Source organism: Centropristis striata, chromosome 9 (assembly GCF_030273125.1).
Source record: "Centropristis striata isolate RG_2023a ecotype Rhode Island chromosome 9, C.striata_1.0, whole genome shotgun sequence".
In the NCBI taxonomy this organism is placed as follows: Eukaryota; Metazoa; Chordata; class Actinopteri; order Perciformes; family Serranidae; genus Centropristis; species Centropristis striata.
Genome location: NC_081525.1, coordinates 6,805,073 through 6,820,603, shown reverse-complemented (window position 1 = coordinate 6,820,603; position 15,531 = coordinate 6,805,073). Strand labels below are relative to the sequence as shown.

Below are 15,531 nucleotides of genomic sequence, written 5' to 3'. Positions count from 1 at the left end.
CTCGAAGCAGAACCGTCCGTCCAAATGGAACTATTGGTGCTAAAATGTTTTATTGAGGCAAAAGGATCCCATCCCAAATGCCAGATCGATATGGTGGCCAACACGGACCTGATTACGCAGATCTGTTATGGACCAGAAGTTAAAGATGGTATACAGATTACAAATTTAGGGTAAAAGACACCATTGGTATCAGATTTTGGGATCTTTATGATCAGATATCCAGAGTTGAGGTATTTTAATTTGCAAGGAAAAAAGGTCAAGCCCATACCTTATTTTGTGACAGTTTTGAAGTTAAACAAATAAGCGACAAGGGGAAGATAGTTGAAAATATGTTGTAAGTCTGAATCGGCAATTAGCATAAGTATCATGAAGTCATAGCCTACCAACATGCTATTAAGCTCTTGCTGCTCTGTTTTCTTCATCTAAGGAATATAAAAAAAAACTCAGATGTATTCCGTCCAACCCACCAACCATGATCTATTAACACTTACATTTTTTTACCACATAAATTATTGTAATTCCATCTACATGTGCCCCAGTCAAGCTGTTGGTACAGCTGTCAGGTTATTAACTAGAACTAACCATCCGTCCCACATTACCCCTGTTCTTGTTTCCCTTCATTGGCTTCCTGTTAAATTCTGAATAAAGTCATGTTGAGTATATATAATGTTCTTTATGAACTAACCCCAGGTACATTTCTGTTCTCCTCATTCTTCGCTCCAACTTCAAAACAAAAGGTGATCTCACCTCTGGAATCTTCCTTGGAATCCTTTATATAAATCCCTATCCCTGTTCTGTGTTTGGTCTGTCTCACACTGCTGTTTTATTGTGATTTACTTTTACTGTATTTTATATTTAATTACTATCATTTTATATTTTTGATATGTGTGTTTAAAGGGCTTTGTAACCCTATTTTTTAAAAGTGCTATATAATTAACACTTTAACACTTTACTTTGCGTATATCAAGGCATTCTCACCGGTTTAGAGTCAGTGTTTGTAGTAGTCTGGTTTTTATGCTAGATCTTTTCCATCCCCCCGTTGGCTTATTTTTAGTTTGATGTAATATTTTACTTGTTTACTTGGGGGTTTTGCAGCGGAGAACCCAGTGGTCTTGTAAACACTGCATGTGAACCACCACAGACTGGTGAAAGAAATGGAAGGTTTATGGGCATGGCGACTGTCTGGTCATGGAGCCTCAGTGACTAACTTTCTGAGACAGAGCTGCTCCGGCTGACTGACTGACTGACTGACTGACTGACAGTCTGTCAGGGAGCCCAGGGTTGTTTCTGCTAAAATGTTGAAATTTGAGGTTTTTCATTGTTGTGTGAACAGGAAGTCTCCCAGTGATGCAGGAAACGGAATGGCTACCGTGTTCCAAAAATGCCAGATTCCCAGGGCCCGTTCCCCGAGCCCCCAGCCCCGGCAGGAGTCAAAACATCTCCAGCTTTAGAATCCAGGGACACTGTATTTTTATTCTTATTCATTTTTTTCTTCCCTCAATGGTTCCAGGAAGTGAAGCGGGAGCTCCGGCTCTTCCTCAGGTCCAGGCTGCGTGTGTTATCCGGACTCTGACCTGATGTTTAGGTTAGCTGTGACGTCATCGGCCCTTCAGTGTGCGGCAGATGCAGAGGACACACAGCTGGCAGGAGGGCAAGGGGGAGTGTAGAGACGTGAAGCAGACCTGCACTGTGTGTGTGTGTCTTAGTCTTCCTGTGTGTTCAGCCCTATCAATCCTGCACTCTCCCATATACACTCCCACGTCTACGTGCCTTTGTCCTATCCTGCATCTGGCTGCATTTTCTGCAGGTCGGCTAGCAGCAAGAGGTCCACAAAGGGCCAGCGACGTCCGAACTGATTAGGCCATGGCATGTTTGAACAGTGTGCTTTAGGAATACCTCAGTCTCTGCCTTGAGGCTTCTGTCTGTCAGAATGGACCCACATATTTATTTACAGAACTCTCCCGCTTCACTTTGCCTCCCGCTCCCTCTGCTGTGTCCAAGCTCTGCTAACAGCGAGCATTTGTATTTGTGGGAGAAGAAGGAAGGCAGGGAAGTGGAGAGAACAGAAATGAGAGGATCGTTATGCATTTTTTTTTTTCTATGTTTCTATTTCTTAACTTCATTCTTGAGATGTCTGCCTGTTGCATATTTGAATCGCTCCGCAAGTATGTATGAGAAGGTCTCCTAAGCCTTCCCCACCTCTCTTCCACTCTGTCAATAAACCCACACTGCAGCTCTCAGCACCCAGCTGGCCACTACTGCACACCATTTATTTATTCACTGGGGTAGCCACACCACTCGCTCTGCCTCTTTTGCTCTCTCTGTTTTCTCCCCCATTCCCTCTTTTCAAATTCCCTCTCCCGCGTAAAGCTCTTCATGCTTAGTGATGGATACAAGCCATCAGAGAGTCTGCCCCACCCCCCACCCCCACCAAGGCAACAGTCATTTTTGGCATCCAGACCTCCAGCTCTGCTCTCCCAAATGTTATTTTTCAGAGAGTTGAAACATTTTAGATTCACATTACCTCCAGGTCAAAGGGCTCTTAATGTCCCAAGACCACAAAACTGTGCTGTTAATGGCTTTGGTTAGGTGAATTGATCCAGTACAGTCACTGCTGGGACAAGGTCAGGTCTTCTGTTGCGTGGGAACAAGTAGTGTAGAGTAAGGGGGGGTAGGTTCAATAGCTGCATCTGTGGGCGGAGAACCGGCGAGGTTATCTCCCATCTATCACTGGGGTAGGGCCTGTTTATTGTTTTACCTTCGGTTCCTGAAATTGAAAATGTTCCTGTCTCAGGGGGTTGCACGTTCGTTACTCTACAATGTAGAGAACTGTTTTCCGCTTTTTTTCCCACGTTTTTTTTCCCACCTCACCATTTATGCGAACATTTATTATTTCTCTGATTTTGTTTCACTGTATTTTGTCCATCACTGTCCTTTGCAATACAAATGAATACTGACTTTTGTGTTGCAGCGATCCACCAGAGGCTGGAGTCTGATGGTACAGAGAGAGTGGAGGGATCGATGACCCAAAGACTAGAAAACATCCTCAACAGTAAGCATCTTTTTATTCAGACCAACCCCAAAAGAAATTGAAAATGTAGAGGTTTAGTATTTGGAACATTTACCATTAAACACCTCCTCATAGCACGTAAAGGCCCCATTCAAGGTGGCATTTAATTCATTAATATCTGATGAAAGTTTTATATCCCATGCCGGTTTGAGGGATCAGATTTGAATTTGGCAGTCTTTTTAGTTCGACAGCTCGAGATGCATGAGGAAGCAAATTAATTTTCCATTTGATAAGAACACATCGATCATGCCAGTAAAAAAGAAACTAAATCTATTGGTATATTATTATTAATCTCTTAATAATTCTTAGATGTAGATTTACTTTTCATACTGCCAGTTAATTTTCAGAAATGTATTCAAAAATGTTGCACTGCTGAAATAAAAAAAAGTTTTTAATCCCAACCTTGTTTAATCTCTGCACCCATTTGGCTCTTTTATTTCCCGAACTTCAACTTCTTATAGTTTACATTGTTTTCCAAATGCCTACCTTCATACTGGAACTGGCCTACTTGTCATCATGGAGGGAGATTAAAACCCCCTCCTAATTGTTATCAGATGATAATAGGTATCAGAAGATAAAATCCTTGATCTTTCTCGCAACATGTCTTTAATTGTTGATGGTTGAAAAAGCTGATAAGCGAGCCTTGAGTTGAAATGATTTAATCATGCATACTGATCGCAAGGTCAAGTCCCACACTCCAATCCTACAATAGATTTTTAAGTATTATTTAACCGCTTTCCTGCTGTTTTCTCTCACTGCACAGTGATTACTTATTTTTACAGCATGTCCTTGGGTTGATTTAACATTTTCAAATAATACTCAAATAGCAAACCTGTGAAAGTGATTATGAGAAGAGACAGTCTGATGCTCTGTGCTGCCAAACTTATCACACACTGATATGCCGCCTATGAACTGAACACATGTACACTGTGTATGTTCAGTCGCCTTTGTAGATCTTCCCCCTTTTTAACAAGCAGATCCCTCAGCATGCTGTGTTCCCACCCTCTCATCTCATACATGATAATGTGGCTCGTCTAATGGAGGGTCAATAAGCAGGTCCTTTTCCCGGAGTCTAGAGTAAATAAACCCCCAAGCCGGACGTAGCTTTCATCCCCACAGCCCCAGACTAGTGGGCCCATGGCCCAGTGGGCCCAGGCCACCGTTCACCCAGTCAAACACACAGCGCCAATCACAAAAATAAGAATGTTAGTTTCATGACAACTCAGATTGTCGAGTGAAAAATGTAAAATATTCAGTCGGGTCCCATGCTGTTTTTCCTTCAGGGATTTTGTTTTGGGGTGGGATTTTGTTTTGATTAGAAGAACTATTTTTTCTTCTACTTGACGGGACATCTGAGGCCACCCACGAAGCCAGCTAGTCGTGCAAAGGTTCCACTAAGCTGTCTGACTAAGAGATAGCTGTCACTTTCTCCTTAGCAGCTCGGCCTCTACTGTGTCAGATAGCACACAGAGCTGAAAGAAAACCAGAGGCTGACATTAAAAGGGAAATGTGGTATCAACATTTATTTTCATAGTATTCCAGTTTCTCATTTGCTCCTGCCTCTTTCGCTCTCACTCACTCTTTCTCTCTCTTTTTTTTCTCCTAGGAGCGAGTGATACTGCAGATACTCTTTTCCAGGAGGTCCTGGGGCGGAAAGACAAAGCTGACTCCACACGCAATGCACTCAACGTCCTGCAACGTTTCAAGTTTCTCTTCAACCTGCCACTCAATATCGAACGCAACATCCAAAAGGTACGATCCACATGTACATGTACAGTACAGGCCAAAAGTTTGGACACACACCTTCTTTTTTGTTAAGTACATAATTCCACATGTGTTCATTAATAGTTTTGATGAATTTACAATGTCAGTAGTCATGAAAATAAAGGAAAAACATTGAATGAGAAGGTGTGTCCAAACTTTTGGCCTGTACTGTATGTACAAAAGAAACATCACATCACATGTGTGAATATTAAATGCTGAATGCAAAAATAAGTAGAGCTGCCCTTTGCAGCCACACACATTGTAATGCTGTCATTTGAGCTGTGTGTAGTGAGGTATTGGATCATTCATAAAGAAGAGAAAAGCCTTCAGCTCTCAGTGATGAAGGAGATGAAAATCTATTTTACAGTCTGCAATTTCAGAACTTCCTTCAACACAGAGTATTTAAGTCTGGTTACTTATGAGGATATTGTTTTCATCTTGTCGTTCATAAAAGGAATCATGAGTAAATGTCATAACAGGACATGGTCGTCTAAAAATATGGGAACATAAAAAAAGCTTAATTCCTGTAGCTTAATATTCGTCGGTTATTATACAACCCAGCAGGTCAACCATCATAAAACTGGCTGAATAGAACATGCCATTACAAGTCCACCACCATGTGTAACTTCACTTCACTCCATTTCACTTATTTATTGTCTTTTCACATGAAACTGGCCTTAAAGTAAGCAACAACAAATACAATTGCATTTAAATACATAAATCTAACATATTGACATCACCCAAACAAGGACCAAGCTACCACTCATTAACAAACATAGACATTTTTGTATCTGTTGCTTATTAAAAAGATCTTGGATTCAACGGGTTCCAGCTTTGTAAAGCTCATTATATACATTTTTTGTTAAAACCATAATTGGCACAGATGTTTTGATTAATGCTTGTGGTAATTGTTGAGGCAATAAGTAATGTCCTCATTTTCAAAACAGGTTTTATTATATCACATAAATGCAGGTTTGAGTCAAATGCATTTGTTATATGGACATTAGCTTTTTTTTTCACTTTATTTTGAAATGCTGTTCAGTGATCCAAACAATATTGGACAGCAGAGACACAATGTTGTTTGCACCTTTGTCAGGTTTCATCACTGACAACGTCACTTACTCTAGAAGGCCAAACAACCTTAGCAAGTGATTTCACTGATCGGATCACAATGCATCTTGGTGGTCATTTAAACTTGTCTTTAGATCGGTGTGATTGTGATCATTTTAAAACCAAGTGTACACAGTGTCTTTGTCTTAAGCTTCTTTGAGAACTCCCACAACTGGACAAGAAAAAAAGCACTCAAAATTATGATTCTACACAGCTGCCTTATTAACTATTAATTGTGTTATAAGTTTATTTTAATAGTGTTTCCATTGCACTATCTATCCCCAGTATGTATATTTGTTTTAAGGCGCAGCTGGGATGGCTGTCATCCAGAGGGTGGAGCTAAAGAGGTTTAAATACTTGTACACAGTGTGTGTCATGATGATACGTTGAAAAAAAACTGCCTGGGCTGCATTGTAACTGAAGTGGCTTTTCATTCTCTCTCAGGGTGATTACGATGTGGTGATCAATGACTATGAGAAAGCCAAATCTCTCTTTGGCAATACTGAAGTCCCTGTTTTCAAAAAAGGTAAACACATTTTTTTCCCTTTTTTATTTGTTTTTTTTACCTCAACAAATGAAAAATATTAAAACTCTTTTCCCGTTCCTGTGCTTCAGTGTATGCTGAGGTTGAGACGAGGATCGCAGCCCTGAGGAGTCTCTTACTGGAGAAACTGCTGCAGACCCCGTCGACACTGCACGACCAGAAGAGATACATCAGGTCTTTTTTACATTTTTATTATCATGCGAGAGCTATTTCATACCACCTGTCCTCATTCCTCCTACTTGTCATGTTGTGATCTTTATCCATCTCATACTCCCTGATTTGTTTTTACATAACGGCTTCATTATCTACATGTGAAGCAGCAGCACACAATCTCTATCCACAACAGTCTGTGTACATGAAACATGAAGTCATGACAAATCTGTAATTCACCCTTTGGTTTCCTTGATGTCGGTCTGTATCCTTGTTTATAAGATCTCCATCTTCGTCCACTTTCGTCTGTCTGCCTCTCACTTTTCTCTGAAAGTTCACTGATCCTCTCAGTTTTGTCTGTTGTCCCGATCTCCTGTTTCTGTTTCTATTTTCCCCCTCTTCCCTGCCTTTCTTTCCCTCTTTTTCCCCCCCTCTATCCTGCTGCCCATTCATACTTGTGGTCTCTCCTAATTTATTATTGTTAAGACCGACCTGTCAGGATCACAGAGACCAGTTCTCAACCACACGGCAACATCTTTCATCCTGCTGCATTAGGCACAGCTCTGAACGCCCACTCAGCTCCTGTTTACTCTTGCCGTGGACGGTGGGAGCCGTGTGCATGTGTGTGTTTTGTGCCTCTGAGTCTTGCTCAATCTTTTGAAAGATGCCACCTAATCTGAAACAAATGAGCAGTTGGTTCATGGGATGACAGTAGAGGGAGCCAAGCCACAGCTCAGGGAGTGAGTCATCTGACATCCCACAGGTCACTGAGTGATGACAGATGGATACCAGGGTCAAGTTCATTAGAATTCACCCTTATTGGTATTCTGCTCTCGCCTCCATATAGAAGAAGAAAAAGTTTTTCAGTAATTTGCACCACAGTCCATAGACACTTTTAAAAAAGGACTGAAAACTTTCATTTTTAGCAAAACCTTTGGTTCCTCCCATCTAGATGGTTTTTAGATTATGTATGTATGTTTTCTGTTTTTAGCTGTTTTTTCCTTTTTTTTTATCCTTTTTATAATTAGACTGTTATGCTTTTAACCTGTAGCACTTTGAGATTTCCTGTAATGTAAAGTGCATTATAAATAAAATCTATTATTATTATTATTATTATTATTATTATTATTAAGTCATTCCTAGAAAATGTCTCAGTATTTGTGCAACACTTAGTCATTACTTTGCATATACTTATTATTTGGAGAACATTTCTCGTTATCTTGCAATGCTAAGTCATTTTGAAAAATGTTTTTTCCCATTTTCAGTCATTTAAGGAAATGTCTCATTATTTTTCAACACTTAGTCATTATTTTTGAGATACAGAATCATTGTTTGTTTTGTTTTTTGCTTTTTTATTAGTTTGCGATACTTTATTTTTTATTTTATTTTGACATATAGAATCATTATTTTTTTATCCAAAGTCATTGTTTTCAGGAAATGATTCATTAGTTTGCAATAATGAGTTGTTATTTTTAGTAAATTTCTCATTATTTTGATGAAAATGAGTAATTATTTTGCAAAACATTTTATTATATTGCAATACTTGGTCATTATTAAATACAAAATAATTATTTTGTGATACTAAGTCATTTTTTAAATAGAAAGTTTCTGATTATATGACCTCACACAATCTTTTTTTTCATCATAGGATGAAGTCTTCATCTTTTCTTTTACTGTTAGAAATGGGCTGGGTGTGGGTTTTACTTTTTTTTCCCTCTTTGAAAGTAAATGATTCACACCTGTGTGTCTGTGCATGTGCAGGTACCTGTCTGACCTTCATGCTCCAGGCGACCCAGCATGGCAGTGCATTTACGCTCAGCACAAGTGGATCCTGCAGCTGATGCAGAACTGCAAAGATGAGTTCATCAGCGGCCAGAGAGGTAACTTACTCACACACACACATATCTGAGATGACTCGCTTTACACATGAATTGAAAGCCCCTATTTAGCGTTTCCACTCAAGCGGCTGGTGGATGTCATGAGTCTGAAGGCCAGCTGCCTTCTCCGCCGTACCAGCTCTCTGCTCGCATTCCCTGCTCCGTCACCGCCCTCGCTGTTCTGCTCGAGGCCCGGCGTGTTTATTTTTTCATGAATGTATGAATAAGATGAAAGTGAGGGAGCATTGGCTTTGGATTTGGGTTTCAGGGCTTGACATGTTACTGCACACGCACACATACAAACTCTCTTTCTCGCTCACACACAGCTTCACAGATGGATTGGAACAATTAACCCCAATTAAGCTGTTCCTCTGTTAAATCAGCCAGCAGAAAAATGTGAATGTGAAACCGTCCGCTTAGGAAGAACAGTGATTCGCCAACCACGCTGAGACACACACACACACGCACACACACACACACCCACACACACACTCCTACACTCACACATCCATGGTACAAATACATTGTGAGTGGGTGGCTGCTTCACATAGTGCAGCTGGAACATAAACATGTCTAATGCTTAGGGTAACAGTGGTTTCCGGGGCTCAGGCTTGACGGATCTGGGGGTTGATGTGCTCCCTGCCTCTCTGCCGTTAAATATCATCTTGATGATCATGTCAGGGATGGCCCCTTTTCTGTCCACTCGCATTCCACAGCAGAGCAACATGTGGCAGGGAGTGAATCTGAAATTGCATGCAAATTAAATGGAACCCAACTATTGTGAAAATTGCTGGTTTGCAGAAATGCACATACAGTTAGTTTATTTACTTTAATATACCAGTATAAGACATGTGAAATCAACTTAAAGTGTTTCACGAGAAACATTATATCCAAAGAAAATCCTATATTCAATATAATTATAACACTGCATAAATAGACACATTTGCACACAAGTCCTCATACCTAAAACAGATAACAGGTCATTTGTCTTTGTCTCCCAAAATGACCTATATGACTTTTCCAAACAAGACTCATGGTTGTCTCCTAGTGTGCCACATCTATGGCACGACTGTTTAACTTTAGGCGACTAAAGCTTCTTGGTTAAGGTTGGAGAAAGATGTATAATCATATTTAAAAGAAACCAGCAGGCAGGACATGAGTTGTGGTACTGTCTAGGTTATTCAATTTCTAAATCCACTTCAAGACTTTTCTGCAGTGTTATAACTAACGTCACGCTACCCCTGCCTCTGCCACCGAGAGAGGACAGTCAATATCCTCACAACCACATGAAATGTAAATGTATGTCGTTTTAAAGGTACCCTTTGGAGTTTTCTCATAAATAAACACTTTTCTGTTTACATACTTTGTTACTCATCAAAACGTTTGCAAAACTACATTTGGGAAAATTTTGAAACTTGCATTGTTAACATCCATGTGAGCAGTTCTATTCTTCTCTCCCTCTTGATTTGTTAACGCCAATAACTGTCTGTCAGTTTAATAATGGAAAACCGTCAGCAGGAATATACATCATGTCACCCTCAGGCTTATGCACAGCCATGATGTGCATCCTTGTTTGGGTCTTGGATTTATATATTTTTACTTTGTGACACACAAAGTGCAATAAGGTGCATAAGGGCGGGAATACACTTGGATGATTTACTGTATTTGTGTTACCTGCTGAAAATGAAGTATATGTATATATCATATGCATAACCATATACTGAGATATACACACACTTAAACATATGTAAGCATATGTATGTATGTATAAGTGCATGTATGTTTATATAACAGTGTAAAAAAACAAACATGATGGCCAAGTAACAAAAGGATACACATGCAGAAAATATCAAATTAATTTCCGCAAATTTTTTCTTCAAATTGAAATACAATTTACAACCCAACTTTTGGGCACATGGAGCACGGTCAGTTCTGAGTCATCTGACTGAAAATGGTTACTTACTTGAATCTTGGAAACTTTTTAGTTTTTATTGTACAACCCCCAATTTTAAAAAAGTTAAAAGTAAATAAAACACATGTGACATACTCAATTAAAAATATACAAAGACAGCTTATTTTATGTTCAAACAGTAACTTTTTTGTAAATATAAAACCTCTTGATGCATTTTGATTTTATTTGGGTTTCACAAATCCTCCCAACTTTTTGGGGATTGTAAAAACCTTCTTATAGGACAAAAAGTCACAAAGGCCCAGTGTTCTTTCTTGTAGTGAGGGCGGTCTTCATCTACATAATAACAAAAGGCACACACACACACACACACACACACAGAAAGGTGTGCACAATATTCATTTCTGCTCTCGTAGTTTGCTGCAGCCAACTGTCTCCTGTCCTCTCTGCTGTCACACTCTGACCCCACCTTTTCCCCTCAAACACACCTGGTATCTATTTACATTTCCCGGTCCTCGCTGCTCACCTCTCGCCCAAGTATGAAACTCTTGAAACATCCCTCCAACCAGGCAGCCCTTGAACAGTCGGCATCATGAAACCACATCCACAACATTCCCCCGAACCCACTCTTCCTCCCCCTCCCTTCCACCAGTCCCCCCCCCCCCACCGGTACCTCACAGCCCACCCCTCTGCTGGCAGCCTCCTCTTTCCTCCTCGTATCATATTTACCAGCTTGGTGTATTTCTAAGCAGTCTTTTATTCTATTGTCAGCATCACACGTGGCAGGGATTAGTCTTCTGTGATGGATCAGCCGTGTCTGCAGTAACTGATGTCATTGTCTCCTGTGTTTCCGAGTCCACAATATGAGGTCAGAGGCTGTTCTGGTGGAGTTATGATTTCATTAATTACCCTATAAATTGCCATAAATGTGAAATAGACCCATCCATCTCTCTTGAAACAAAAGCCTGCAGTTCCAGTTTTCTTGTGAGGAAGCATAGCAGCGCAAGTTGCTTCCGTATGTCTAAACACTCCCGTTGTGCCCCGGTGCTGCAATCTGACTCTGCCCGATTCAATTATAAACTGCAGTATTCTTATTTCCTGAACAGCGCTTCTTCTGCCAATATCAATACAATTAGCGGGAAATTTTGCTCGTAGGAAAATAGGTTTGTCAGTGAACTATTAGAGGGATTCTAGTGTTCCTACATTTGACTGGGAAACATGCGGTTGTGATTTTAGACTGTACCACTCTAGGGGAAACGTGTTAATTATTACACTTCAGTTAGCGTGTTTATAAAGTGTTTGCATGTGTATCAGTGCAGGGTGGTGTATTCTTGATGGTCATTTTTTTAAGTTTTATTTTTAATCCACAAGAAATCCTGAAACTTATTTTGTTTTTTTAATCTTCATTGTCTGTTTATCAGTTTCATCTGATAAAGTTGAAACTCTGATTTAGTTTAGGTTAGGTAACTTTCTTCCTTTAAAACATTTTGAAATGGGTCCTGAACTTCTGAACCGCAGTTTTCAACTCTATTTGTTCGTCTGTCAAAAGGATTACACATAAACTACCGGACCAATTTTCCTGAAACTTGTTAGAAATGTGTTGCATGGGCCATTATATTTTGAACAGATCAGAATCATAAACAAATTATTTTTTCACTTTCATTATATTATTATACAAGATCGGAGTGCCCTCCTCGCTCTCTCTTCTCTAGGTTATTAGATGTCTTTTCAGCTTTCAATGCCTAGGATAGGTGGTTCAATGTTTTGCACAAAGCAAAAAAAATATTTCATATCTATAAAAATGTAAAATGTGGGTGAAAATGGAAAACAATCAGTGTGTGTGTGTCTGTGTGTGTCTGCTTGTGTGTGGTCAGGGTCAGTGACCCCTTGGGGAACAGGAACTCATCCGACCTGTTGAGGAAGTGAGCCGAGGCACATCGTCTCAGTGTCTTCAACACGAATACAAAACGGTTCCTAATTTTAGCCTTCAGACTCCTAGCGAGAAGCAACATAACGAATAGAAGACTTAAAGCGGCCACAGGCACACTCGCTTCTGAAACTGTCTCACACACACTTACACTTGTGCGTTCTGAGGACGCCGGAGGTTCAGCTGACACCTGGATCAACAGCAGCTCTCATCCCTGTAAAAAGAGAAGAAAACATCACGGAGACAGACTCTGCCCAGCTCCATATGGGCTACGTGTCAGTGTGTGTGTTGTGAGAAAGCTCGGTGTGTTTACAGATAATCTGACTCAATTGAGAATTTCCTTACGTTTTTTAGACTGGATGGCTGTGTTGTGTGCACGGCCGCTCGACCACATTTGCTCCTTTGCTTGGGGATTTCTCAATACTTGCTTACACACTGCGTTCAGCCTGTGACTCACCAGTGCACTTTTCTCTGTGTGTGTCAGACACATGTTTTGGAAATGTGGCCATCCGTCTCCCTTCGTTTAGACAAACTACATGTAGGCGTATTGCAGCGTTGCACGAACTTGTCTTATAAGTTTCATTTTCGTTGTAGTAGGTCTGATCCCCTATGCAGCGTTTCACTTTCATTCCTCTTTGTCAACTTTCCCCCCTTCTTTTGTTATCATTAAGTTATCTCAGATTCATTGCACTATAGTTATCTCACTAGCCGAGATAGTAGTGTGTGGTTGCAAGAGGGCTTTGTCGCTGCTGCAAAGCTCCCTGTTGCCATCTAGTGGTGCTGTCCTCCAGATCAGACGTAATTGAGCCCAGGGTGGCCGGTGTAAACCCACTTCACCCCAGTGCTCACAAAGCCCACAGCTCTGTTTCCTCACCCTGGAAACAAGGGTACATTCTCTCAGCTGCGGGCCACAGCAGAGATAGATCAGAACACAAATAAAGAAAGGCCGAGAGGGGCGAGGGAGGATTGTTTGGTGTGAAAGCCTGCTGAGCTTATTGAGGAATGTGGAATTATAAAAATGGCTTTTTTGATTATTTGATATCTGAAGTATGTGTTTCTTTTCCCTCTGAGTTCATTTCTCATCTCTTGCCCCCCCCCCCCCCCCCCCCCTCTCCCTCTCTTCCTCTCGTTATGCCTTTCAGTGGGTGTCGGAGCTCTGGACCCGGAGGGGGATGCCCGTCCGTCGGCCCTCGGCAGGCTAAGCCATACCGCGTCTCTGAAGAGAGGGGGCAGCCTGCGAACACCACGACCAAGCAGTGAGTACCACAACCACATTACAACTCACCCACACTGTCTGTGCTTCGGAGGGGCTTCCCTGTCTTGGGCGCAATCTGAGTGTGCATTTGTTTGTTTGTGTGTGTAACACTTTTTTGGCCTGTGTTGTTTCGGGGAATCGTATTGCGTAAGAGTCATGCATAAAGGAACTGCACTGTATTTCCTTACTGTACAATAAAAAGTACAGACAATTGGAGCCTGGTGTGCCTGGAAGATAATTTGATTCTTTGAATTACAGTAGCACTCTGACATTTTTAATTCTGTGTGGTTTGTTATCAGCATATAGATCAGTACTGTATGTGTGTTAGTGGGGTTGTGTAATACACCATGTGTGTGTCTGTGTCCCAGCCTGGCGCTTTGAAACCCCGCAGCAGGTGCAGTTTGTGGAGAAGCTGTCGGATGTGGTGATCGGTCAGTTGCCCAACTTCTGGAAGCTTTGGATCTCCTATGTTAATGGAAGTCTTTTCAGTGAGGTAAAAGAAAAACAGACAGTGACAAAAAAATAAATAAACAAAGATACTGTATATCACTATTGATTGCGTCAACGAAAACTATGACTAAATATGTTTGTCAAGAACATTTTTTTCCATGACTAAGACTGGACGACAACGAGACGGCACTGACGTCATCAAAATAACCGTTACTACAGTACAGGCCAAAAGTTTGGACACACCTTCTCATTCAATGCGTTTCCTTTATTTTCATGACTATTGACATTGTAGATTCATCAAAACTATTAATGAACACATGTGGAATTATGTACTTAACAAAAAAGTGTGAAATAACTGAAAACATGTCTTATATTCTAGTAAGCAAAGGGTGGTTACTTTGAGGAATCTAAAATATAAGACATGTTTTCAGTTATTTCACACTTTTTTGTTAAGTACATAATTCCATATGTGTTCATTCATAGTTTTGATGCCTTCAGTGTGAATCTACAATGTAAATAGTCATGAAAATAAAGAAAACTCATTGAATGAGAAGGTGTGTGTCCAAACTTTTGGCCTGTACTGTATATGGAAATGAAATATTGTTGATGGAAGAAGACGAGACCGTTAAAAAAAATGAATCTCTCTTTATTTTTGTTGACAAATAAAGGGATGGAATTTGACTACTGTTATTTTTTAATGCAGCAGTTCTGTGTCTTGTGCTGCATACTCCACACCTGCAGCACACAATGATCTAGTCAGGAGGACTTGGAAAAATGAAACGGGAGAATTTTTTGGCCCTTTTTTTAACAGAAAATAAACGCATCGTTTTATCACAAGGGCATCAGTGTGGCCAAACAATAGCTGAATCTGCATTCTTAAGCATTCAACCATTCATCATCAGATAATTATAGGTTAGAAAAATATGTGAAGTGGATTTGATGGACTGAAATGTTCAATATAATCTGGTGAAAATACCACAATTCAAACAGCTTCTGTGGACCAAAACTACATTAAAACAGTAACAGTTGTCTTCGACTACAATACGACGGAAATGCCCAGACTTTCATCCAACTAAAACATAAAAATACACAGGATGAGATTGACTAAATATTATTTAAAAACTGTTGTAGTACATTTGACACTGGACTTAGACTAAACTTTTTTTCTGCTTATTTCATAACCATCTTTCTCCCCTGATGTTTTCCGTTTGTCTCTGCACACTCCACTATAGAATTAGGGGCCAAAAGGCTAAAAAAAAAGTTTTAAAAAAGATATTGAACCATGAATGACTTGTTTTGTTTTTCTTTCTGCAGACTGGAGAGAAATCTGGGCAGGTGGAGAAATCCAAGAAGAATGCCCGACAGAGACAGAATGACTTTAAAGTATGCTTCATTCTTACTGTTTACATCTATTTTGAGATTTTTACTCACCGCGGTTGGTGTTTTTTTTGTTTTGTTTTGGGTTTTTTTTAGAA

At 40.3% G+C, this 15,531-nt stretch overlaps 1 protein-coding gene across 1 annotated transcript in view; it reads left to right on the top strand.

Moving 5' to 3' along the window:
• Nucleotides 1–15,531, top strand: part of exoc2 (exocyst complex component 2) — a 54,450-nt gene that overhangs the window by 23,445 nt on the left and 15,474 nt on the right. Inside the window, exons 7-14 of the mRNA XM_059341374.1 lie at nt 2,972–3,052; nt 4,677–4,822; nt 6,389–6,470; nt 6,560–6,662; nt 8,400–8,518; nt 13,494–13,607; nt 13,975–14,099; nt 15,371–15,439. Of these exons, the coding sequence (XP_059197357.1) occupies nt 2,972–3,052; nt 4,677–4,822; nt 6,389–6,470; nt 6,560–6,662; nt 8,400–8,518; nt 13,494–13,607; nt 13,975–14,099; nt 15,371–15,439 (839 nt within the window). The remainder of the gene's footprint in view (nt 1–2,971; nt 3,053–4,676; nt 4,823–6,388; nt 6,471–6,559; nt 6,663–8,399; nt 8,519–13,493; nt 13,608–13,974; nt 14,100–15,370; nt 15,440–15,531) is intronic.